Genomic DNA, 25,954 nt, shown 5'->3' with positions numbered 1-25,954 from the left:
GTAGATCTTTGTGACATGGTGTAGATCTCTCTTAAAAAGACACATGCTACACCTTCTCTGGCTGCAAATCAAGTATTTAAACCATCATGTTTTAAGATATTTTTTCTACTGCTTCCTCCCTCCTTCCCTCCCTCCCTCCCTCCCTCCTTCCCTCTCCCCCTTCTCTTTCTTTCTGTCTTTATTTTACATCCAGACTGAAGTTTCCCCTCCCTCCTCTCTTCCTAATCCCCCCCTCCCCTCCCTTTTGCTCCCTGCTCATCCACTCTTCCTCCATTTCTATTCAGAAAAAGGCAGCCCTCCCATGGCTATCAACAAAACATGGCATATCAAGTTGCAGCAGTGCTAAGCACCCCCCTCCCCTTGTATTGAGGTTGGACAGGGCAACCCAGTGTGAGGAAAAGGGTCCCCAAAGCTGGCAAAAGAGTCAGAGACAGCCCCTGCTTCCACTGTTAGGGGTCCCATAAGAAGACCAAGTTACACAACTGTAACATACATGCAGAGTGCCTAGACCAGCCCCGCGCAGGCTCCCTGCTTGTCTGTTCAGTCTCTGTGAGCCCCCGTGAGCCCTGGTCAGTTGACTCTGGGTTTTCTTGTGGTGTCCTTGACTCTTCTGGCTCTTCCAATCCTTCCACCCCCTCTTCTGCAGGGTTCCCCGAGCTTGGCCTAATGTTTAGCTGTGAGTCTCTGCATCTGTTTCCATCAGTTGTTGGATGAAACCTCTCTGATGACAATTGGGCTAGGCAACAATCTGTGAGTACAGCAGAATATCATTAGGCATCATCACACTGACATTTTTATTTTTTATTTATCTATCTATTTATTTATTTATTTATTTATTTATTTATTTATTTATTTATTTATTTTGCCAGTTATGTTTGGTTCTATCCTACGTCTCTGAACCATTCAAGCTCTAGGTCCTGGCACTCCAGGGAGTGTCTGTCATTGGTGTGCTCCCTCTCATGGCATGGGTCAGAGGCTGGGCCAGTCATTGGCTGGCCACTCCCACAATCTCTGTGCCACCCTCACCCCAGTGTATTCCATAGGCAGGGCAAAGTGTAGGTCAAAGGTTATGTGCCTGGGTTGGTGTCCCACTCCCTCCACTGAAGCCTTGCCTGGTCACAGGAGAGGGCCAGTTCAGGCTACGTATCCACGACTGCTGGAAGTCTTAGCTGGGGTCATTCTTGTAGATTTCTGGGAGTTTCCCTTGCACTAGGTTTCTGCCTCACCCCCAAAATGCACCCCCTTTTCCTGTCATCTCAGTATTCTCTCCTTCTACCCCCCTCCCCACCTGATTTCTCGGTTCTTTTAACAATTGCTTCGTGTTGGTTGGATGGACTTTCCCAGTGGGCTGTTTTATTCCCTATTGCATCCTTTCACTGCTTGTCTTAAATACCCCATCTTACTTGCGTATTTACTTGTTTACTTACTTTTGCTTATTTGTGTGCGCCCATGGGTGCTTCGGCTGTCTGCATGTCTGCAGATGTGCCATGTGTGCGGTGCCCACAGAGGCCAGAAGAAGGTGCTAGATCCCTTGAAATCGGAATTAGAGATGGCTGTGAGGTACCATTGGTGCTGTCAATCAAACTCAGGTCCTCTGGTTAAGAGCAGCCAGTGCTCTTAACCGCTGAGACATCACCAGAACCTGCCTCATATCTTTTAATTTTTTTTCAGTGTTAACCATAAAAATTACAGTTGACATTTGTATTGGTCATTTTTCTGTTGCTATACGAAAATATCTGGCACTGGATACTTTGATTTATAATTTTGAAGGCAGAAAAATCTAAGATTAAATAGGTCCTCTGGGTTCAGCTTCTGCTAAAGGCATGATGATGAGGGGCATCCTAGTGGCACACACAAAAGGCGGGCATCACCTAGAGAGGCAGGAAGCAGAGGGCAGAGAGGGCTCAGTCCTCTCTTCTAATAACCCACTCTCAATGGAACTAACTAACAAAGGCCTAAGCATCTCCCACCTGGCTCCACCTCCCGAACAGCTACCACTTTCCAGGATTGACTCTGAGAACCAAGCTTTGACTCACAACCTTTGGGGCACAACTCACATCCACACCTTAGCAATACCCTAAGTTTCTGGTCGTTTGTTGGGATTGGTTCCAGCTTGGTATCAGCAGCATCTATTAACTTTAATTCTTCTTGATGCCACACCCTTGTTATTACATCTTTTAATATTGTATAACCATTGACTTGTTTAATAATTTGCCTATTATATCAACCAAGAAAACAAAAGAGAAATAATAGACTAAAAACCTAATTATCCTTTTAAAATAATATGTCTAGTTTTAAAAAACAGGGATCTTCACTTCTTTATATGGCTTTAGCTAGTTAGTATGTTCTCATTTCAGGTAAAGGGTCCTTATGATATTTCTTGTCGACCATGCCCTCCTGCTTTGAGCACCAGCTCTTATTTCTTTGGAAGCATCTTGCTTTTGCCTTCAATGTAAAGGCTAGATTTGCAGGATGTATTCTGCGTTGACAGGCTTTCCTCTGTTTAGAACTCTAAACATATCATCCCACTCCCTGTAACCTACATAGTGTCTAAAGAAGAGTCGGCTACTGTTTAATAAAAAGTTTCATCTTGCTCTTTGCAAGCTTTTCTTCACAACTTCGGACTTTGCTAGCGTGGTTACAGTGTGTTTAGTTGTTGGTCTCTAAGTTTCTCCTGCCTTGGGTCCCTGAGGCGTCTGCAGCAAGCTAACATGTGTCTTCATCAAATACCAGGAGATTTTAGCTTTCTCTGCTTCCCCTACAACAGCCGTCAGTTCAGTGCACCTGAGGTTAGTAGTTTCTGTAGGTTTCTTGGCTTCTCTTTACTCCTCTCTTTTTCCTTCCTTGTGCCTAGGCTAGCCCTGCTTCCCCACATTGCACCCCCTGCTTCTCCGCATTGCACCCCCTGCTTCCCCGCATTGCACCCCCTGCTTCCCCGCATTGCACTCCCTGCTTCTTACAACTGCTCAAGTCGGCAGCCAGACTCCTGTGTCTCCATCCAGTCATGTCGCTTTCCACCTGCAGTTTCTGTCTCTTTCCTTTTTGTATCCCCCTGTGTTGACATTCAGTCCTTCTTCTCTATCATTTCCCTGATTTCCTTTAGTTCTGTGCCCAGGGTTTCCTGCAGCACTTTCAGAATAGTGAAGATTGTTCATTAAAAGTTTTTTCAACTAAATCCCCGTCTGAGCTGTCTCAAGATGTTTTCTGTGGCTTCTTTTCCTGTGACTATCCATATTTTGCTGTTTCTTCCTATGCTTTGTAAATTTTTGTTGGCAGTTGGACCCTTGAATCAATATTCAGTAACGGTTAGCTGGCGAGCTCTACCCAGATAGAATGTAGGCACGGGAAATATGTCCTTCGAGTACTGGGCTTTGGCAGTGTTTGAATTCTTAAGTTTTTGAGGACAGCCGCAGTTGCAGCAGCGGCAGCAGGTGGCACCCTCTACTGTTAACATCTTGTGTAGGCCTCAGGTAGTGGGGCTCTTATCTCTACACTCTTGGGTAGCTCCAGGTAGATGGGATTTCTCTGCCTTTGCTAGCAACCATTGGTGCAGCTTCTGGGCAGGCCATAGGTACTAGAATTGCTCAGCCCTTAGGATTCCTCAGCCCTGGATAGAGACCAATGTTACAGCTCCTGAAACCGGTGTGGGGTGTGGGGTGTGGAGTGGGGTTCTGACATCCTTGTGGGAAGTCTTTACAACTCTCTGGGACTCTTCTGACACCAGGGCCTGCATCTTACCTTCTCTCTTTTCACCCTTGACTTTCAGCCTCAGCTTCCTACCCCCTTTCCCCCCTTTCACCCCTCTTGTCCCTGCTGTGGCAGCTTTCTGGGACTGTTCAGCTGCCTCTTGTTGCTGTGACTGTCGTTGTAACTGCCGCTATCAGGAGAGGTCTGTGGCTGCTCTTACCTATGCCACTGTCCAGCAGCTCTGCATCTTTTGCAGCTGCCAAGGCGGCCAGGGACTCCAGTGCTTCTGCAGTTGGCCTGCTAATGGCTCTGCCCCACCTCTTCTTCAGCTCTGAAGTAGGTAGCTAGCCTGACCCTTCTGCAGCGTGGTGTGCAACCAGCTCAGCTCTGCCCCTTCTCCAGAAGCCAAACAGCTGGCCACTGGCTAGTCCTGTGGCTCGGTGTGCTGGTGCCCACTCTGCCGCCCCATTGCCTCCGCCCTCACCACCCGTCCACTCATTCTAATGCTGCGTTCTCTGTTGCTTCTTCCTGCACATCACCGACACAGCATGCTCCACTTAAAGTAGGCAACAAGAGAAGCTTTTACTGGGTCCAATGTTGCAACAGCAGGGGAGGCAACAAGAAGATGTCCCCAGCTACTCTCCAATCTGCTAAATAGCCTGATGGGACAGTCAGAGGAAAGATCTGTGCACCAACCACAGCAAACTTCTCATATGGATAAGGGTTGACGCTTGTACCAGTCAGAACATTGTCTCTTTTGTACCGATCACAATAGTTCTATTAGGCCGCCAGAAGTGTTCCTCCTCTGGCCTAGGGGGGAAAAGGCTATCTAGAGTTCACCAAGGCTTATGATAGCAAAAAAGTTGGGTATCTATCGTTTGAAACAGTCCTGACTGGGGCTGCATCTTCAGGAGATAGAGCAAGCAGCTGTGGTCTTCGTGTTTCTTCAAAATGTCCCTGGAGTGTTCAAAATGGCCAGTGTGAGCACCAGGGTGGGATGGCTGGCTGTTTGACTGACAGCCCTTTTGCTTGGGGAAGCCAGAGGAGCAAGGGGGAGTCCAGCAGCTGCTAAGTATTGTCAAATTGACCGCTCTGCAATTCTTTCCTTATTTATAGGAAATGAACATCAGAATGAGCACTTACAATATAAACCTAACTTATGATTGACACTAAAAGTTATCTTAGCAGTGTTCACCACCTGCCCAGTGTCCCAGGGAAGGGTCTATTCCATCATCTGTGTCACTTACTATGGAAATCAGAAATCATTCTTAAAAACAATATCTGAACAGTGAGAAAGGAGCCCAACTACACAGAAGAGAACCTGTGGGTTTACAAGGCCATTCTTTGGCTGTTCCTGGTAGAATGCATTCTAAGGCTGCAAAAGAGATCTCTATCTTAAATTGTCTCCATGGTGTGTTTTTGTGGTTGCTATTTTGAGGCTGTTTATGGTGCTGTGGAGTTAATCACAATTATTTTGAAGACAAAGGATTCTGGCATGGTTTGAAGGATTTAGACCTAGAGCTGATGGGTTAGGTTAAACCACATAGATTCCAACTGGATTCAGAAATGTCAGTTGCATGTCTGGCAACTGGAGAGTTGAAAATAATGACCACCTAAAGAGTAGAGAACAACTTGAGCAAAAAATAGTGGCATCCAAATCTTGTTTCCATTGGAAGGTGCCCACACTGTTCCAGAGCAGAGGCAGGAAGTGTGTAAGGTGGTCCTGGAGCCCCCAAAGATCCAGGAAGCAAGAAAAAAGTTGAAGTTCATAGGGCCCAAGTAGACCCTAAGGGTCAAGGAGTCAACTTAAGTGTGCTGTGATGAAGATGATTGAAACATTCATTGAGCTTAGATCCATGGTTCCTAATGATACACTGCACTACACACACACACACACACACACACACACACACACACACACACACGCATGCACGCACGCACACACGCACACATTCATCAAACCAAATCAAAGCACCCATTAGTTATCCTTACAGAATGCTCAGAAACAGGCTTTAAACATCATAACAAACATAGGTTGAAGATGATAAAACTCATTATTTCAAGAGGGAATCAGGACGTTGCCCAGGCATTTCTAGTAGAAATTCAAACACTGCAGACATGTGGGCTGTCAGTAATCCTGAAATACACTTAGAGGTAGATGTGAAAGTTGCTGGTAGCCATGGGTGACAATTAGTTCCATTCCACCAGACAAAATTTCTTTACATTTGCCTTGCCAGGAGTCATGTGCACTAATGTCCATCTTCTGTAGCTCGGAATGGTTTAAAATGGCATAATGACGATGGTGGACAAAGTAGACTAGAGGGCACACTAGGAACCATCAGCAATTAGTGCTTTTCACCTGCTTTAAAGTCTTTATAAGGTTTCCTGATACTTCCCCTGCTTTGGGTCATATTAGCTTAGATTACTCTTGATCCCAAAGAGGTGTGTTGGGGGACTCAGCCTGATTATCCACTCTATGGGGCTGATGAATTGCTTTCTTCAGTAAATTTTGAGGAAAAACCAAGAAGGTGGAAACCCATAGATTTAGGATTTGCCCAGCATTTGGGACGAGGATTGTGAGTTTGAGGCTGGAAGGGGATATGCAGTGAGACCCTATCTGGAGAAGGGAAGACAAGAAAGGAGAGGAGAGGAGAGGAGAGGAGAGGGGAGGGGAGGGGAGGGGAGGGGAGGGGAGGGGAGGGGAGGGGAGGGGAGGGGAGGGGAGGGGAGGGGAGGGGAGGGGAGGGGAGGGGAGGGGAGGGGAGGGGAGGGGAGGGGAGGGGAGGGGAGGGGAGGGGAGAGGAGAGGAGAGGAGAGGAGAGGAGAGGAGAGGAGAGGAGAGGAGAGGAGAGGAGAGGAGAGGAGAGGAGAGGAGAGGAGAGGAGAGGAGAGGGAAGAGTTCCTAACTGTTACACCATATGAACCTCCACTATATCCTGTGTGACCTGACTCAAAGCATGGAAAATAGAGACAAGTGAGGCAAGATGAGCATTCTAGAACTTGATTCTAATGAGTCTTTAATTCTAATATGCATGACTATAGTACTTCAGTAATATTTACAACAATGGCTCACAAGTCTTTAGAAATACACACTGAAACATTTAAGGATGAGATTATATGGATTCCATTTGTGGCAGAATATTCCCCAGGGGAGAGGCAGTGAAGAAGAGTTGGCCCTGAGTTGGTTGATTATTTAAGATGGCTGATGAGTACCCAGGGCCTCTTTATACTTTTCTCTTTTGCACATGTACAAAATTTTCCACACTAAAAACTAAACAAAATCAATTTAACATCCTTCTAATCAATACACTCCTTTCCTCAATTTTGTTTAATAAGTTCTGGCATGTTCCTATTGAGCGTCTGGAATGCATAGTATTTTCAGGTTTAGCTCCTAAAATTTAAATCATAAGTTCCAAAGAAATTCCTGGTAACTCGCTACGGCTTTTCAGTGTTTTCACATTTGCTATTTAGGGTACTGTGAAGCTGCCATCTTGAGAAACAATCACATTTTCCTTCAAAGCATATAAATATTGTTTGTGTAATTACTTCATCAAGCCAATGTGTTTGTAAAGCCAAGTCATTTTCCCTCCAAGCCTCACCGAGTGGGTAATCAATTTGTGTTTGGTCTGCTTCCAGATCACCTTCTTTATGCTGCTGTCTGCAGTGTGTGTGATGCTCAACCTAGCCGGCTCCATCCTCTCCTGCCAGAACGCCCAGCTCGTCAGCTCCCTCGAAGGCTGCCAGTTGGTGAGTAGTGCGAGGCAAACTTTCCGTAAAGGTCGGAGGCTCGGATATGGCGGGAAGACATTTAAGGGGTAATCGTACTGTGTTCTTCAAGTCTCAGAGCAATATGTATCAATTCGTTAGCTTTTCAGTTGCTTAAGGAATTTCAGTCACAGTGGTTTATTTCTATGGATTCTCCTGACTAAAACTTACTCTTGTAAATTATCCCCACCCCACCCCTTTTTTGAGGCAGTATCTAACCTATATAACTATGGCTGGCCTGGAAATCATTATGTAGACCTGGATGGCCTCAAACTTTTGAAAATGTTCCCACATCTGCCTCCCAAGTGGTGGGATTACAGATATACCCTTATTGCAGTTAGCTCTCTCTCTCTCTCTCTCTCTCTCTCTCTCTCTCTCTCTCTCTCTCTCTCTCTCTCTCTCGCGCGCGCGCGCGCGCACATGTGTGTGTGTGTGCCTGTGTATATATGAGTATATATTGTGTGCCTCTGTGTGTATATGAGTCTGTGTGTGCCTGTGCATGAGTATACATGTGTATGAATATACATCTTAGTTAGAATTACTATTGCTATGATGAAACACCATGACTAAAAGAAATTTGGGGAGGAAAGAGTCTGTTTGGCTTACACATCCTGAATCTCAGTCCCAGCCAAAGAAGAAACTCAAACCAGTCAGGAACCTGGAAGCAGGAGATGATGCGGAGGCCATGGAGGGATACTTCTTACTGGTGTGGCATGAATCTTAAAGAGTCTTTATTAATAAAACAAACCTGGGGCCAGTTATTGGGGTGAACACTGGAAGATCAGAGAGACAGAACAAGCCACAGCTAACCTCACCTGGCCAACTTCTCAGTTGATCCTGTTTCCTCAGACTGGAAGCTTCTGTGTCCTCATCCAAATGGATCTCAGCTGAACTATGCTGCTCCAAAGCCTGAAAGCTTAACTAGCCAAATGCTTAACCAGCCAAGTGCTTCTAGTTTCTGGTTCTCACACCTTATATACCTTTCTGCTTTCTACCATCACTCCCTGGGAATAAAGGCTCGCTTTCTGGGATTAAAGGCGTGAGTCACCATGCTTGGCTGTATCCTTGAACAGATGAATTTCTGCCTCTGGAATGCTCGGATTAAAGGCGTGTGCTACCACTGCCTATCCTAAGTATCTAGTGACTTTTCTGTTCTCTGACCCCAGATAAGTTTATTAAGGTACACAATATTTTGGGGAACACAATACCATCACATTACTGGCTTGCTCCTCATGGCTCACTTAGCCTGCTTTCTTATAGACCCAGGACCTGGCCAGCCCAGGAGTGGCCCCACCCACAATGGGTTGGTTCCTCCTACATCAATCACTAATTAAAAATTGCCCTGCAGGCTTGCTCACAACTCAACCTTATGGAAACGATTTCTTAATTGAGGTTTCCTTTTCTCAGATAACTCTAGCTTGTGTCAAGCTGACACAAAAATAGCCCGTACAGTGTGTGTGTGTGTGTGTGTGTGTGTGTGTGTGTGTGTGTGTGTGTGTGTGCATGTGTGAATATGTGTGTGCCTGGGTGTGTGAGTATGTATGTGCCTTTGTGTGTAGGTATGGGTGTGTGTGTGCCTGTCTGTATGCACACACACGATGGTTCAAAAGTACTTTGCACCTAAGGAAACTGCAGGCTTCCTCAGTCAGGATTTCTGTTGCTGTGAGGAAACACCATGACCATAGTAACTTTTATAAAGAAAAATGTTTAGTTCAGGTAGCTTACAGTTTCAGAAGTTTAGTCCATTGTCATGGCAGGACATGGCAGCATGCAGGGAGACGTGCTTGCTAAGTAACCAGCAGCATCTGCCGTCATGCTTTTCCCACCATAGTGGATTGTAGCCTCAAACTGTGAGCCGAAATAAGTCCTTCCTTCCTTGACTTTGTTACAACAATGAGGAATGTGGTGGAGGCAAGAAATATATGATTGATGGTCTACATGCAACCAGTATCTACTCTCCCAGAACACATACATGTATGGACATATGTACACATGAACAGTTAGACACATTGATCTACTTCTGGGCTTTTTTATTCTGTCCCAATGTTGTGTCTGGTCATTAGTTACTTTCTTTTTTATTTTCTTTGCATTTTCTTGTTTTTTGAGGTAGAGTCTCATTTTGTAGCCCTGGCTGGCCTGGGACTCACTATATAGACCAGGCTATTCTCAAACTCCATAGAGATAGATCTACCTGTCTCTACCTCTGAGTGTTGAGACTAAAGGTATACATCACATGCCCAGAAAATTATCTTCTCAATTTTTATAAGTGATTGGAAATCCCTATTCCCATACTTATCACAAACATCTAGCCCATTTTTAAAAACATTCTTGACTGTTCTTAAACATTTACTCTCCAAAATGAACTTTGAAATTTGAGGAAGTCTAGAATCAAAAGAAAGGATTTGAGATTTTAATTGGAATACATAACATTTGTACGTAGCCTTGAGAATTGATGTTAGATAGTCCCTCGTCTTCCCACTCAAGGACACAGGGTGTGTTTTGTTTTATCTAAATTTTCTCAACTAATTAATTTTGGGTTTTAGTTCTCTTTAGAATAGCTGGTACATAACCACATGGACATCCAGTATTTGTCTCTTTTCTCTGCATAATTTAAAATCATCTAGTATTCTCTGCATAAAAAAGATCTGTAAGTGAAAGTAATTTTCTTACTCTAATATCTCAGACACACTATCTCCCAGAAGTAGCATCTAATAGTTTCTTCTTACCTTCCTAGACATTTTTTCATGCATTTTTTTTTGTGTGTATCATTATTACATGTGTGGCTGTTTATACCAGGCACATTGCTTTTGCCAAACAATCATATCCCTTGCATGAATTCTTGGAAGGATTTGCTGTTAAACAGAGACCAGTAGAGAATTCTGCTTGATGGATGTGTGGGGCTTCAGTCACTGCAACTTCAGAGAGGGGTCTAGTCTTTTGATCAAACGAAGATGATAGAGAATGTGACTTTTTTGCACACTCACTACTCAACAAATGCAAAGTGGGGGTGCCAGATGCCAGGGAGCTGGATGCCGGGGAGCTGGCCTAGGTGCTGAAGGCATGGCTGTGCACAGGACAGGAACCTGCAAACAGGCATGGAGAACATCAACTCAGAACAGTCTCAGTTAATGCACATGCCTCCACGTCAGTTTGATAAAGTGCATTGGGTTTGGGGGAATGCCTCTAATCCCATCGCTTTGAGGCTTAGATGGAAGAATCACAAGTTACCTTGGGCTGCCTGCTGAGATTTATTTCAGAAACCAAGAGTAGTGTTCTTGCCTGATAAACTCAAAGCCCTGGGTTGAATCTCACAACGGGTAGACAGACAGACAGACACACACACACACACACACACACACATAAATAAATAAATAAATAAATAAATAAATAAATAAATAAATAAATAAATAATACAATTTATGAACTTATTTATAATTGGTCTTCAAAAACAAGGCACCATGTAACACTTTTGCCAACAATACGTGACTGTACCTGGTTGCCCAGCCCTATGCAGATACTTGTGTGTGGTGGTATTGTGTTCCCCAAAATATTGTGTACCCTAATAAACTTATCTGGGGTCAGAGACAGAACAACCACTAGATACAAAGGCTAGAAAATGGTGGCACTCACACCTTTAATCCTAGCACCCCAGAGGTGGAAATCCCTCTAGATCTCTGTGAGTTCAAGGCCACATTGGAAACCGCCAGGCATAGTGACACACGCCTTTAATCTCAGAAAGCGAGCCTTTAATCCCAGGGAGTGGTGGTAGAAAGCAGAAAGGTATATAAGGCATGAGGACCAGAAACTAGAAGCATTTTGGCTAGTTAAGCTTTCAGGCTTCTAGCAGTAGTTCAGCTGAGACCCATTCTGGATGAGGATTCAGAGGCCTCCAGTCTGAGGAAACAAGACCAGCTGAGGATCTGGTGAGGTGAGATTGTTCTGGTTCTCTGATCTTCCAGCATTTCACCCCAATACTTGTTTCCCGGTTTGATTTTATTAATAAGACTCTTTAAGATTCCTGCTACACTTGTGTGTATTATCAGAAATGTTCCTTGTCAATCTGGCAAGAAAAGTGAGATCTTGTTATAAAATTTTCATTTCCTTAATGAAAAGTAAGGTTACATTTTTGTGATTTAAATTTTGTTAATTGTTAGTGTATATTGTTACTTATTTTCTGTTATTTTGTCATTTTATGATTAATAAGTATTACTATATTAAGAAGCCTAGACTTTATTATATTTGTTGTAATTGTTCTTTTTTCCCTGAGGTCTGTTATTTACATGTTGACAATTGCCATGGTGTTATCTCTGGGGAAAAATTTTATGTTGTGTCAAATGCTTGTCCACCTGCATCCCCTGCTGACTTCCAGATCATGTGGTTTGCCCAGAAAAGCTTTCCAACTTTAAGTTTATGAACAATTTTCTCACTTCTCTAAATTTTAGAAAATTTTCTTAAATATTGGTAAAATTTTATGAGGCTTGGGTATATCTGTGAAGCACGTAAGTTCAAGAGCTCTCAGAGGCTGGAAGAGCTGGAGGTCTAGACAGTTGTGAGTCACTGTGTGGATGCTGGGACCTGAACTCAGGCCCTCGGCAAGAGCAGCAAGCGCTCTTAACCACACAGCCATCTCTCTACCTCCTGGGTTTATTTTTTATGAACATTGCTACACCTTTTGCAGTGAACTTAAAGAACACACAGGTGGGTAGCACCTGGAGAAGTCATGGTGGGTGGCATTCTGTGGAGAGCTAGGGCGCAGTTGCCAGCAAGGGGCACATGAATGCATTCCCCAAAAGTTTCTTTCCTAAGAGCCCGCATGGGAGCTGAAAAATCATTTAGGGATTTAAAACAAACATGCTGTGTCAATTGAATTCATGATAAGGGGAAAAAGTAGTATTGATTTTCAGTCTGTCGCCAAATGCCTCCCCATGTTGCTTAAGTCCAGACTTCATGTGCATCAAACTATGACAGCATGAGCTTTGTTTAAATGAAGCCTTGTTTATCAGGACCAAATTCTTCCGGTCGGTTTGGGCTTTCTGTCACAGCTTTTCTGTGTTTTTAAATGAGAAGTCTAACAAGAATGCTTTTTCAGTGAAATTTGATACATAGGATGATGATTCTTCTGTCTTAAATGAAAAGACGCTAGTTTCTCATTTTTTCCTTTTAAAATGAGAAATAAAATACAAATCAAATCAAGTCTCATATAAAAGATGCCAACAGCACATAAATTGGAAGGAAAGTGTAAGTCCCCCTATCTTTCTGCCTCCCACTCCAACTGCATAGGCACTTGCTTAATGATATAACCACATCTTTCATATTCATAGATATTTATGTGCATATATATGTACACATATGTGCTCAAATATAACATTTTATCTTCAAATGAGGAAGCTCGTGGTGTAGATATTTGTGGGGGATGCTCTTCCTATTCAGGGCTCTGTTTCAGCATTACCATGTGTCCCTTGGAGACACAGGGTGCTCTGTCCTGCTCTTTACCACTGTTACTCAGCCTTATGAACAAGCACTCTTGTCTGTGTGTCTGAGAACTTTGGATGCAATCATGTAATAACTGTTTTAATAAATAAAAAAATCACTGTAGAATGGAGTGAATGGATCCATTTGTCCTTGGTATTGTCACAGAAACTAGACGTGCAGGCGAAGGGTGAGGCATACTGACACCTTTCATTAAGGTCCAGACTTGAAATGTGCTGTTTAATGTTTTTGTGCCAGCCTAGCACTGTCTGACCCCTGGTGACAAGGATGATGGTGAGGGCTGCTGTCTATATTCAGTGCTGGCTGTGTGCAAGGCTCAGCTCTCAGCCCAGGGGGTCTCAACCTTAATTCTGGGACCCTTTAACACTGTTCTTCATGTTACAGTGACCCCCCAACCATAATTTCAATGCTACTCCATAACTGTCATTTTGTTACTGTTGTGAATTGTAATGTACCCATCTGATCTGCAGGATATCTGATATTCTGCCCCTGTAAAAGGGTCATTGGACCCTGAAACCAAGAGGCTGAGAATCACTGCCTCAGCTCCTTGCATGTACTCACTTAATTACTTCTGGCCACTCTGAAGAAAAGACAGTGACCACTGTACCCCATCTTCTAGGCAGGAAAACAGAGTCCTTGAGAGATAAATGAGTTATTCCAAAAATCATACAGCTGTCTGTATGGGCATCAGATTATGGTCTGGCTTCTTAACCATCAGCAAATTCTTACATTTGACCTTTGGAATCATGCTGACAATTAAATAGGGAACAGGGGAAGGATGTGAAGTGCTGGACAGCAGAAGGCAAAGGATTATTCTTGTTTATATTTGGGCAGAGTAGATTTTAAAATTAATTAATTAACTGATTTATTAATTTATCTTTGTAATGGTGGGAGATAGAAGTCAGAATATCACAAATGTTACACAACAAGGTAAATCTTCCATAGAACATAGATGCCATCTCTACATAGAACAGTTTCCAGGAGCCTAAGCTAAAATGGATGTCACAACAAAGAGGCGTGTAGCCAACGGTATGCAGCTTTGTAAGAAGCACCGATCACTTCCTTTGTAGTCACACCAAGCCTATAAGAGAGTAAAGGACACCCCCCAACACACACACACACACACACACACACACACACACACACACAAGTAAATAATAGCTGGACTCCCTTGTTTACCCACAGCTACACCAGCAATTTGGACTCCTTCAAATTAGACTGCTATCACACTGCAGGGAGAGTGTGATCTGTCCTTGTTAGCTGTGAAGCCAGGATGTCCCCATCCTTCCTGGGACCATGGTATGCACACTAATTGGATGCCTCTCCAGTCACTATCCAGGCTTTCTGGTAGGCACCTGTGTCCCCTAGAACAAAAGAGGTGGCCCAGGAGGCCTGACATGTGTGCAGCCATTTGGATGCAGAAACAGCAGCTGCCTCCTTCCTCCTGCCTGATGAGCTCTAACCTGGGACTCTCTGTCTGTGCCTCCCACGTATGGTGCCTGATTTCTCAGTTCAGAATGCAGCCCATTTCCTAGGAGTAATTGGTAAAGGACTCTTTTTACAACCCAGGGGAGCGGGCAGCAAAAGAAAATCAAGCATCGTATGCCACCACGAGAAGCCTCGGTGTGCTTGGTTATTATAATTTCTATACCACCCCTGTTTTTTGAGACAGGATCTCATTATAGCCTAGGCTGACTTTGAACTTATAATATAGCCAAAGAGCATCTGCTTCCACCTCTCTGAGCATTGGGATTACAGACACATGCTACCATGCTCCATTTCTCTGGTGCTGGAGATTGAACCCAGCACTTCCTACATGCTAGCGAAGTGGTCTATCAGCAGAAAATGCCCTGGTCCAGTCTCCACCGATCTAATTGGTTTTCACATCTTTACGAGTTATCATTGAAAGTACTTAACAAGCTAATTTCCAAGTTGTCTTTTCTGTCCCATTGGCCTGTGTGTCCTTCCTTCCAATGTATCACACCAGCTTGGTTATTGCTATATGCTAAAACGTAATCCTGGATACAGTGATTCCTCTCTGTGGTCTGTGTTTTCAGGACTTCTTAGTTGCTCCATGGACTGGGCCTTTCAGAATAAGTTGTAGAATATGATTTTGCTATACAAAATTCTTGCTGAGATCTTGATGGGGATGATATGAAAGTTTGGGACACACTGACATCCAGCTATATCCGTGGTTCTCAACCTTCCTAATACTGAGACCTCTTAACAGTTCCTTATGTTGTGGTGACCCCCAACCACAAAATTATTTTTGTTGCTCCTTTGTAACTGTAATTTTGCTACTCTTATGAATCATAATGTAAATATCTGATAGGCAGGATATCTGATATTTGGCCCCTGTGAAAGGGCCATTTGACCTTGAAAGGGGTTGCAACCCACAGATTGAAAACCACTAGTCTATATGGAGGCTTCACAACAGTGAATAGAGTATGTCTTGCTATTTATTTATTTGTCATGTATTTACTTGTTATATGTTTACTTAAGGATTTCATCCTCTTTGGAATACTTTCAAATGATACTTTCTTTCTATTTTAATTTATGAATGTTTCATTTGCTATATGGAAATATTATTTTTATTGGTGTTTTGTATTTTGTGACCTGGCTGAACTCATGTGTTAGTTCTCTGAGTTTTTTGTAGATTCTTTGGGATTTTGTATGTATTAAATTATGGCATCTTCAAAATGAAGGGATGGTTGTTTCTTAACTCTTAACTTATTTGCTTTTTATTTCCTTTTCCTGCCTCTGACACTGGCTAGCACATCTAGCATGCAGAGGCAATGTAGAGAGTGGGCTGGTTTGCTTGGTTACTAATCTTTTTGTGCTTGTATGGTACTAAGCATTTGATCTTTGGCCTCACACATGTTAGGTAAACACTATCCCTGAGCTAAAACCCAAGCCCCCTACCCCTTTAAGTATTTTTATTTTATTTTATTTTTTGTGACCTACTGAGCATTTATTACTGATTTATTGGATCACAGGCAACTCATCAGTGGCTACACCGCTAAAGAAAATGACACCACCAGCAACAGCAACCATTACCTGCCTGTAGCTCCTCAGAAAGGGGTGAGACCTCATGAGCCCCTCCCCCATCCATGAGGCAATGTTAATGGATTCTGTCTTGTGAAAGTAACTGTAGCTGCTTTGAGTTTATGAGTGCACTAGCCATGTAATGTCCAAAAGACATCATTTCCCAACACTCCCTCACATCTTTCAGTTCTTATATGCTTCCCACAGTCTCTTCCACAGTGTTCCTTGTGCCTTGGAGGGGATGGGATAGATGACCAGTTGACCAGTTATGAGTCTCTGCATTAACAATTGCCCATGATAAAAAGAAGCTTCTTTGACCAATTAGGCTTACTAAAAGCAGATTGAAAACATGCCAATGTAGCAAACAGTACTTGTAGGATCCCCACCAGGGTCTATCATCTCTTCAACCATGGGCTCTTGACCAGGTTTACAAAACCAGGCATGAGTTCCCTTCTGTGGAACTGGCCTCACATCCAGGCTGAGAGTTATTGGTTATCCCATAACAGCCATGCCATTGTATCATACACTATTTTGTTGTTTTTTGTTTGTTTAGCTGGTTGGTTTTTTGTTTGTTTGTTTGTTTGTTTGTTTGTTTTTTCAAGACAGGGTTTCTCTGTATATTAGCCCTGGCTGTCCTGGAACTTTCTTTGTAGATCATACTGGCTTCACACTCACAGAGATCTGGCCTCCTCTGCCTCCCAAATGCTGGAATTGAAGGCGTGCGCCGCCGCTGCCGCCGCCACCGCCGCCGCCATCTGGCTACTGTACTGTATGTACACTGTTATACCAGTGGGCATGCCTTGCCTGGCTGGTCAGTATTGTAGCCCACAGGGTTAACAGCTGGGTAAGACTTCTGATACTTCTCTCCCCCACATCAGTTTGCATAGCACCTCCCAGCACTAGGGAAGTTAGTCAGCAAAAAGGAAGCTGCCAGCTAAGTTCCAACTAATTTCTCTATGTCCTGCAATCAAAATACTTGTTTTCAGCAATAGGGTCTTAATGTTGAGTTCTGTTAGAAAATCAAAAGCAATGGCATATCCTATATTGTTTTGGGAGCCACTGAGGCCTCCATGACCAACAACATGCAAGAAGGTATCCCCTACCTGGCACTAGAGTTATATTTAATAACCTATGGCCTCTGAAAGGAACATTATTCATCCATGTGAGTTACCTCTGTTCAAATGCTTTTAAATAAATTTATATTTTAAAATATGCATTCAAAGTTTACATATGTCTTTTTGATATATCCTTACTGTTGGTTGAACTTTTCCCTGGTTGCTCTTTTCTATCCCCTCATCCCATCTCCACCTAAACCTTCCTGCTCCTGGTAGCCCAAATTTCATAACACATGTGTTCTACTATGTCCCTCTCCTCAAAGCCCCACCCTATCCTCCTATAAGAGCTTCTTGTCCTCTACGTTCATTCCAAGTTAAACACATTAGTCTAAGAACTTGAAGCTAAGATTTGTGTCTGAGAAAGAGGACATGGCAATTGTCTTCTGGGCCTGGGCTACTTCATTCAGAATATCTTCTGGTTCAAGTACCTGTGAATTTCACTTTTGTCTACAGCTGGATAAGATTTTGCTACATGTGTCCCAATTTCATAATCCATTCATAAGCTGGTGGACATCTAGTTTGCTTAGATTTCCTATTTACTATGAATAGAGCAGTAATGAACTCAGTTGAATGAGTATCTCTGCCCTAGACTATGGAGTCTTTTGGGTGTATGCCCAGAAGTGCTATAACTGGGTCACATGACAGTTCTAATTTCAGCTTGTTGAGAAACCCCAGCACTGATTTTCATAGTGGTTACACACCTATCAACCTTGCCAAGCTTAAGTTGTTATTTGTTTCCTGTGCCATTCTGACCGGGGTGGACTAGTGTGTAGATATCTATTAGGTTCATCTTACTTATGATGTCATTTAATTTCAATGTTTCTTCAATGATTTTTCTAACTGGTCCATTTGTCTAATGGTGAGTGTGGGGGTATTGAAGCCACTATTATTGTGCTGGGGTTAACGTGTATCTTTACATGTAATGCTCTTTGCTTTTTTGAAATTGAGTGCACCTGTGTTTGGTGAGTATATACTTAGAACTGTAATCTTTTCTTAATTGATTGTTTCATTGGTCAGTATGAAGCGACCATATTTACATCTTCTGATTTAGTTTGAAGTCTGTTTTATTATATTAGAATAGCCACACCAGTTTGTCTCCTGGTTCCATTTTCTTGGAACACCTTTTATTCCATTCTTTCACCCTAAAATAATGTTCATCTTTGATGGCAAGGTGTGTTTCTTGGAGGTAGCAAAAAGAAAAATTCTGTTATAATCTAGTCTTCTAGCCTGTGTCTTCTAATATGAAAATTTAGATCATTTATATTCAGAGTTACCACTGGAAGATGTACATTGGTTATCTGTCATTCTGTTGAATTTGTAATGTTTTCCTTTCTTAATCCTCTTTTGCTTAATGATTATCTTAGCATTGTTTCGTTTTTCCTTGTAGTGTCTTCTGTATGTATTTTTCTCTTCACCCCAAAGTATTTCTTCCAGTATCCTCTGTGGGACTGGCTTTGTGGTCATAAATCCTTCAGCCTATGTTAGTTGTAGGAAGTTCTTCTCCTTTAGTATAGTTTTGTTGGGTTTATTAGGATGGATCAACAGTTGTGGTCCTTTGGAATATAAAACGCATCTGTCTAAGCTCTTCTGGATTTTAAGCTTTCCATTGAAGATTTAACTGTTCTTCTGGTGGGCTGCCTCTGTGTATGACTTGGCCCTGCTCCCTTACAGCTTTAAATATGCTTTTTTTCTTTTGCATATTCAGTGTTTTAACTATAACATGATGTGGGGAGCTTCTTTCCCGGTCCTATTTATTTGCTATTTTGTCTGCCTCTTGTACCTGGATCAGCCTCTCTTTTCATACATGTTAGAAAATTTCTTCTGGAATATTATGAAAAATATTTTCTATGACTTTGGAATGAAATTCTCCTTTTATGTTCATAATGGTAGAGTTTACTTTTTCATGGCATCCCAAGATCTTGCATGCTCTGTTCATACTTTATTGACCTTGACTAAATGGTCAGACTCCTCTGCCTTGTCTTCAGGCTGGCATTCTATCCTCCATACCAGCCATTCTGTTCACAAGGCTGTCCTCTGAGCGATTCCTTCCCTATTGTGTTCTCCCTTCCTGTCATTTCCGTTTCATCTTCCTTCAGTGTTTGTCTTTATTGAATTCTATTTTGATATCACATATTGACTTCCTTTTTTACTCAGCTGTTTGTGTTCTCTTAGAATTCAGGAGGTTATTTGCATTTTCTTTGAATTCTTTGAGTGTAACTATGATCATCCTTTAATTTCTTTGTTCAGAATTTAATATGAATCACTCTTATTGTGAGTTACAATGGATTGGTAATTTTTGGAGGAGGCATGTTGTCTTGGTTTTTCATGTTGCTTATGTTTTTGTGTTGGGACTTTCCCATCTGTGGTTAGATTGTTGATTTAGTTTTTGTTGTTTTAATTCAGGTCACCTGTCTTCTCTCACTGTAGGAGTTTGTAGCATTCAGGAGAGACTGAGTTGCAGTATGGTTGAGGTAGTATTTTTCTCTGTTAGATTAGTGCCCTGGGCATCAGGCTCTATCCCCTGTCCTCCCCTGGGAATTGAATACTGCCTATAACAACAATAGCTCCCCCCATAACAACAATAGCTCCCCCCAGCACTTACAACTACAAAACAGCCACTCCATTAGTAGCAACTGATTTAGGAGTAAAGAGACACTGATGGTACTAATAGGTGAGTTATTATGAGTGGGGAAGGAAAGGAATCTCCATGGGGCTAGTGATAGTATTAGGTTGCTGGGAGTATGGATACATACATATGGATACATACACATGTAGGAAGTATGGAGTACATACAGGTGTAGAAAGTATGGAGTACATACACGTGTAGGAAGTATAGGGTACATACACATGTACGAAGTAAAAAAGAAAAAAGAGAAAAGAGTATAGAGAAAAAGGGGGAGAACAAAAACAAAGAAAGAGAAAAAATATATAATGTGCAAACAACGGGGACCTAGGTACTCTGCTATTGATGTTGTGTATTACATGAATAAGGACTAGCTGTGGGGGAGCTGAGCTGGATGGAGATACAAGATAATAAAAAGAATCGACTTTAGCATTGGATTTGTCTCACCACTGGGAAAATCACTGCCTTGTCTCCCCTCAAGTCCTGCTCCAGACCACACTCGACGTTGATTTTCCCTTGTCAAGGTCTTCCCTTGGAGATCCTCTGTGTGACATTCTCTCACGAAAGCAATGAGCTCTGCTCTAGGAGTTAGGGATGTTTAAAGGCACCTCCACCCAGCCAAGGCAGGTACAGTTGGGGGTGGGTGGCAGCTGGAGGGGCGGGGTGCAGCACTGTGCCTTGGAGCTTGGGCACCCTTCCCACTGTTTTGTGGTGCTGCATTGGGGCACTGAAGACAGCCCTGGGGGCAGCAGTTGCCTGGAGACCCCTTGTTTAAGAGCCCAACTGAAGACACTTCTGTAGATTCTGGGAAGAGGGAAGACGTCCCTGAGGCCCGTGTGCCAGCAGACATCCGCAGTGGTGGCCCGGCTACATTGGCTGTAGTGGCAGCAGTGAACCTGATCGTCAGGGCTTTCCTTGGGGCAATAAACCTGTGATTGTGAGGACAGAAGAATACAGTGATAACATACTCCCCCTGCCTCTGTTTCCCTGACTTTAATCAGCCACGTGCTCCATCGTGACTTCTAATCTACCATTTTATCTGGAAAGTCCACTTTAACTGATTTTTTAAAAAACAAATTTAAAACAAGATCTCACTAAACTGCCCAAGCAGGCCCTCATTTTGTAATGACTCCCAAGTAACTGGGATTACAGACCTGCACTACTAGTTTCCCAGAATTAAAAGAAAAAGGATCAGTCTTCAGGCATTGATGAATGCATGATGTTAGCTGTGTTAGGTTATATGTGTCATACAAATACATCTGCATGCATGTGTGCAAACCTTACAAACATGTAACTGTATTTTATCTAAATAAATATTTCAAAATATGATCACTCCTCTCCACTCCTGGCTTGCTAAGTGGTGTTTTTATAGTTTAATAAGTTAATTTTTAAACTACATGTTAGGATTTTCAAAAAGCCCTTTTCTTATTCTTGTCTAGTTTGCTGATGGTGATGTATTACATTGACTCACTGGCAGAGGATAACAGTGGTCTTGGTTTGGGCAGACTGTTTCCAGGGTCTTGGTCTCTTATCCACATACTTGAAAACAAGGCCCAGACAGATTCACAGAAGCAGAAAGAAAACTCTATTTAGAGCAGAGCCATAGTACAGGTTATTGAAGGAGACACTGTCAAAATTGACAATGGGCCATAGGAGTGAGAGTACTCCAGGGCCTCACATGGAATCTAAGAGGAAAATGAGGTATGGTATGGTTTGGGTGGTTCTCAATTTTGATTGAGAGATTGGGTCATTGGTTCTTTTTTCCTACTGGGCATGCCCCTTTCCCATAATGCTTCTGATTTTAATCATGTCCACACCATATGCATAGTCATAAGATAGCAGGTAGAGGATTTTTTCTAAAAGATACTGGAGGACACAATTTTGTCTTTCTGCACCCCAAACCAGTTCAGACCAGATTGGGCCTTTAACTCTTCACACCTAGATATATCGGGAATATCCTTGAATAGAAACTGCCTAGATCTGATTGTTACCAGGGTGGGGAGACTTATACCATTGCTTAGAAATGGGAGTTTGAGCATCGTTGGGAGAGTGGTGTATGAGCATAGAACATGTAGGTGAAGAAAGCAGGTTTCCAAATGCATTCAAACAAAAAATATTGTGTGCACATAACCCAAAACAAAATGGGGTCATGGTACTAAACTATCTGGCTTGCCTCACTTAACGTACTGGTTAAATGAGGGTCACTTGATTATGGTCTATAATCATTTTTATATATTGCTCGTTTTTAATGCTTTGTGGTATAATTTTCTGCCCTGTGTCCCTCCCCTCCCTCTCTCCTCTCCTTCCCCCTCCCGTCTATGACACTATGGTTTTGGTATTAGGCTAATGGTTGTCCTAGTAAATGTACTGCAACATATTCTCTCCTCATTTTTAGAAAAGCTAACGTAGTTGTTATTTTTCTCCTTGCTCTGATAAAGTATCTGACAAGACCATGTAAAGAAGGAGGGGCTTATTTTGGCTTACAGGGTCAGGGTGCAGTCCATCACAGGGGCGCATCACTGCAGCCAAGTTCAAGGTCACATTGCATCCACAGTCAGGAAGCAGAAAGGTGAATTCTGGATCAATCAAGAGTGCTCTTATTGCCGGGTGGTGGTGGCGCACGCCTTTAATCCCAGCACTCGGGAGGCAGAGACAGGCGGATCTTTGTGAGTTCGAGGCCAGCCTGGGCTACCAAGTGAGTTCCAGGAAAGGCGCAAAGCTATACAGAGAAACCCTGTCTCGAAAAACCAAAAAAAAAAAAAAAACAAAACAAGAGTGCTCTTATTGACCCAGCTTTTGAGTAAGGAGTTGGGATGCTCATGTGAGACTCTTCTTGTTTCTTGGATAAGCATCTAGTGAAGTGGTTCTCAACTTGTGGGTCGAGACCCCTCTGGGGGTTGAATGACCTTTTCACAGGGGTCACCTAAGACCATTGCAAAAGATAGACATGTACATTACAATTCATAACAGTATCAAAATTAGAGTTATGAAGTAGCAGTGAAAATAATTTTATGGTTGGGGTCACTACAACATGAGGAACTGTATTTAAAGGATCATAGTATTAGGAAGGTTGAGAACCACTGATTTAGTGTGACCAGACTGGCCTCAGATGCCTGGTTCAGACAATCCTTTTGCCTCAGCTTTTCAAGAAGCATGGATGACAAGTGTGTGCCACTGTACCCAGATCATAGTATTCTTTAATAAACAATATTTTCATACATTTCAAATATTTTGTGCTTTTTTACATGCAGGATTTTTATCTTCTATCCCATTGATAATTTGTATATTTTGTTTTTTCTATTTTTTATTGGCTTCACTTGTAAACTGACAATTAAATGGTCTGCCATTCTGCTTATGAAGATGAGAGTGGGTTTATTATGGCAAACTAGACATGATATAAAAGTTCCATTTTAACAATTTTACTTGTAAAAAATAGTGCCATTAAGAACATTCATACCATGTACAACTATAACATCTCCCCATTTCCAGAACTTTTTCATGATCCCAAAGAGAAACTTGGTGGTATGTCCTCATGGTCCCCTCCTTCCAGTCACTGGGAACCAGCATTGTTTCTGTCTTGTGATTGCCATTCCAGGTGACCCATCTAAGTAGAATCACACAGTTTATATCCTTTTGTAGCTGACTCCTTTTTAGTATGTTTTAAGGTCTCATTTTTCATTCTTATTGGTAAAGTTATTTAGGGGAGGTGTTTGTATGTGACCCTATGACATCTCTTAGATAAGAATAATTTAAATCTACACTATGACTTAGACATACAGAGTCATGGACTTTGTTATCTGTGCCTCACATGGGAAGACAAAATAAATGCGATTCTTAGCAGTGCACAATGGTTCAGTCTCCCGGTCTAAAACAGGACCGCCAATACGGACTCTCTCCAGGAGGGAGTCAGTCCTTTACCCTCTTTCCCTCATCTCCTCTTTCTCTCTGGTAGTTCCTGGCCATGGAGGGGCAGACTGAGCATGGGGGAAGTGCCGTGTGCCACCCACATGGAGCCAGATAGCCCTTGTGGGCAGTAGATTTGGTGTGAGTTTAGCATCTGTGGCAGAAGATCAGGCTCCTGCCATGGGCATAGCTCTCCAGGTGCTTACAAGCAGACCTGAGACTCTCTCCAAAGCCATCAAGCCTCTGCCTTGTCCTCAGCCTGGCAGAGCCATGAGGTCCCCATCTTCCTCTTTCTAGAACACCAGCTCTGGGGTCACATCCTTGTCACTTGCCTGCTTGCCTATTCCCCAAGCTGCCCCCAAATCTCCTTTTGTCTGTGTCCTACACGGGGCTATGGCAGCAGCTCAGGAAACGTCTGTTGAGTGGTGATCTGGACAGAATATTCATGGCATACTCTGTGTGGCCGTCCAGCAGGGAGCTGAAGTGGCTTAATTAGAGTTCCGTGGGCCCATGATGTTTTTCTCAGCACTTAATATTTTCATGATCCATTTACTCCATGGACTGCTGCTGGGCCTGTCAGTGTCAGGAGCAGAGGTGGGGACGCTCAGTGGCACATCTTGAGGAGGACCTTAATCTTTGGACTGTCTCATTTTATCCGGAGCCAGTTAGTTTTTTTTTTTATCCTGAGGCTCATGGCAGCATTTACTACCAAGGCTCTCATCTCAGCCCCGAAAGCCTCCAGTAACCAAGCCAACACCAATTACATAGCCACATCTCTCAGAAGAGACCCTCAGTAACCAGGGAAACCCTGATTTAGCTTCATGACCATGAATAGTCAATTAGAAGAGGACACGGCCTCAGGCTGGGGCAGTTAGACGTGCCTGACTCTGAGGGTAAGGGAAAACTTGATTGACAGTCCACAGTCCTCAGAGGTCTTGCTGGCCATCGCTTTCATCATGGGTTTGGGAACTGCTGAAGGTTATTTGTTTGTTGTTTGTTTGTTTATTTCTAATGTTTTAGTATACTAAGCACGGCTCAGGAATGGTCTTGGCTTCTCTGGGCCTCATGAGAAGGTTAGCATTTCACTTCAACTGGTGCTTTTTTGTAATGACACACAATGTTTTCTCTTCTGGAAATACCATTCTATTATACTTTATCATTGAGTGGATTTGCCTCGTGTGAACAAATAGATTTCATTGCAAAAATGATGATTTGAAAGTTGATCCCAAACTCAAAAGTTTCCTTGCAGAAGAAATACTCCTAACAAAATAAAAGTTGATAAAGTAACCTAGCAACAATTCCAGGCAAATGTTTCTCAGTGTGCGATTTCTGCAGATGTGCTGTTCTCTTGCTCATGGGATGGCACATTCTGACCCAGGGAAGACCCCGTATGTGGCACATTCCTGGTCCTGGGTAACAAGATAGAACATTATGGCACACCCTCCTCAGAAAAAACTCATGTTCCAATGGGGCAGTGCTAGGTAAGCTGTTACCAGGAGAGAAGTGGGGAAACGCTCGCAGGCGAGGCATTCTGAGCAGGTGGCATGCGCACTTGGGCTCTGCGGGTGCCCCGGAAAGGCCCAGGGCTAACTTGTGCAGTCTGGGAACTGAAGGGAAGGCCCTGTGGCCACAGGTTAGAAAGAAACACAGAGTGAGGTGCTGTGAGTGTGCAGCGGTGACCTCCCTGAGTCGGGGCTAGGCTTCCTCACTAGGTCTTAGCCCCCCCAGTACTTTGGCTGCACTTGCCTGGGAGCACACTCAGTATGCTGCCCTCTGGTGGCTTTCCTTCTCTGTGATCCCAGGGCAGGGGCACTTAGAGCTTTTCAATGTCTCGCCAGCCACTAGTATAGAGAGCCAAATGTGCCCTTAGGAGGGAACAACTCAGCCTCCCTCTCATAACTGCTCACTGAGGCCTAGGAGGAAGGAACTTGAAGGGTAGCCACCATCTACGCAACAAGAAGAACTGTGATAAATCCCTTAGCATTCCAAGGAGCCCACACACCACCATGTGTGGTCCAGTTCACACCTGTTGGCCTGGATTTCTCCAGTGTTCCAAGTTTATTGCTGGCTGCCTATGTGGGCAAGCCTTGGACTTGACTTAATAATCCCAGTTGGGACTTCACCCTCGTCAGTCCTCTGTCAGCTGAGAGGAGTGGAATGAGAAGTCCCCCATTCGGGGGATTGGGACGCTGCTGCAGGCATGTCGTGATGTCCCTGTTCTCTCTACCTCTCGCCCAGAGCAGAGACAGTGCTGTAGCCAGGCCTCCTGGGTGAGCATGGTGTTTAGCGGGGCTTTTTCAATTTTACTCTTTTATTTTATTTATTT

The 25,954-nt window shown here is 43.2% G+C and overlaps 1 protein-coding gene across 1 annotated transcript in view; it reads left to right on the top strand.

Annotated features, from left to right (window-relative positions):
- Window positions 1–25,954, top strand: part of Entrep2 (endosomal transmembrane epsin interactor 2) — a 421,062-nt gene that overhangs the window by 300,264 nt on the left and 94,844 nt on the right. The window contains exon 3 of the mRNA XM_042277565.2: window positions 7,324–7,434. Coding sequence (XP_042133499.2) covers window positions 7,324–7,434 — 111 coding nt within the window. The remainder of the gene's footprint in view (window positions 1–7,323; window positions 7,435–25,954) is intronic.

Source organism: Peromyscus maniculatus, chromosome 1, assembly GCF_049852395.1.
Source record: "Peromyscus maniculatus bairdii isolate BWxNUB_F1_BW_parent chromosome 1, HU_Pman_BW_mat_3.1, whole genome shotgun sequence".
NCBI classification, from domain to species: Eukaryota; Metazoa; Chordata; class Mammalia; order Rodentia; family Cricetidae; genus Peromyscus; species Peromyscus maniculatus.
Note: the sequence above shows the minus strand (reverse complement) of the source record. Positions and strands in the feature narration are given on the sequence as shown.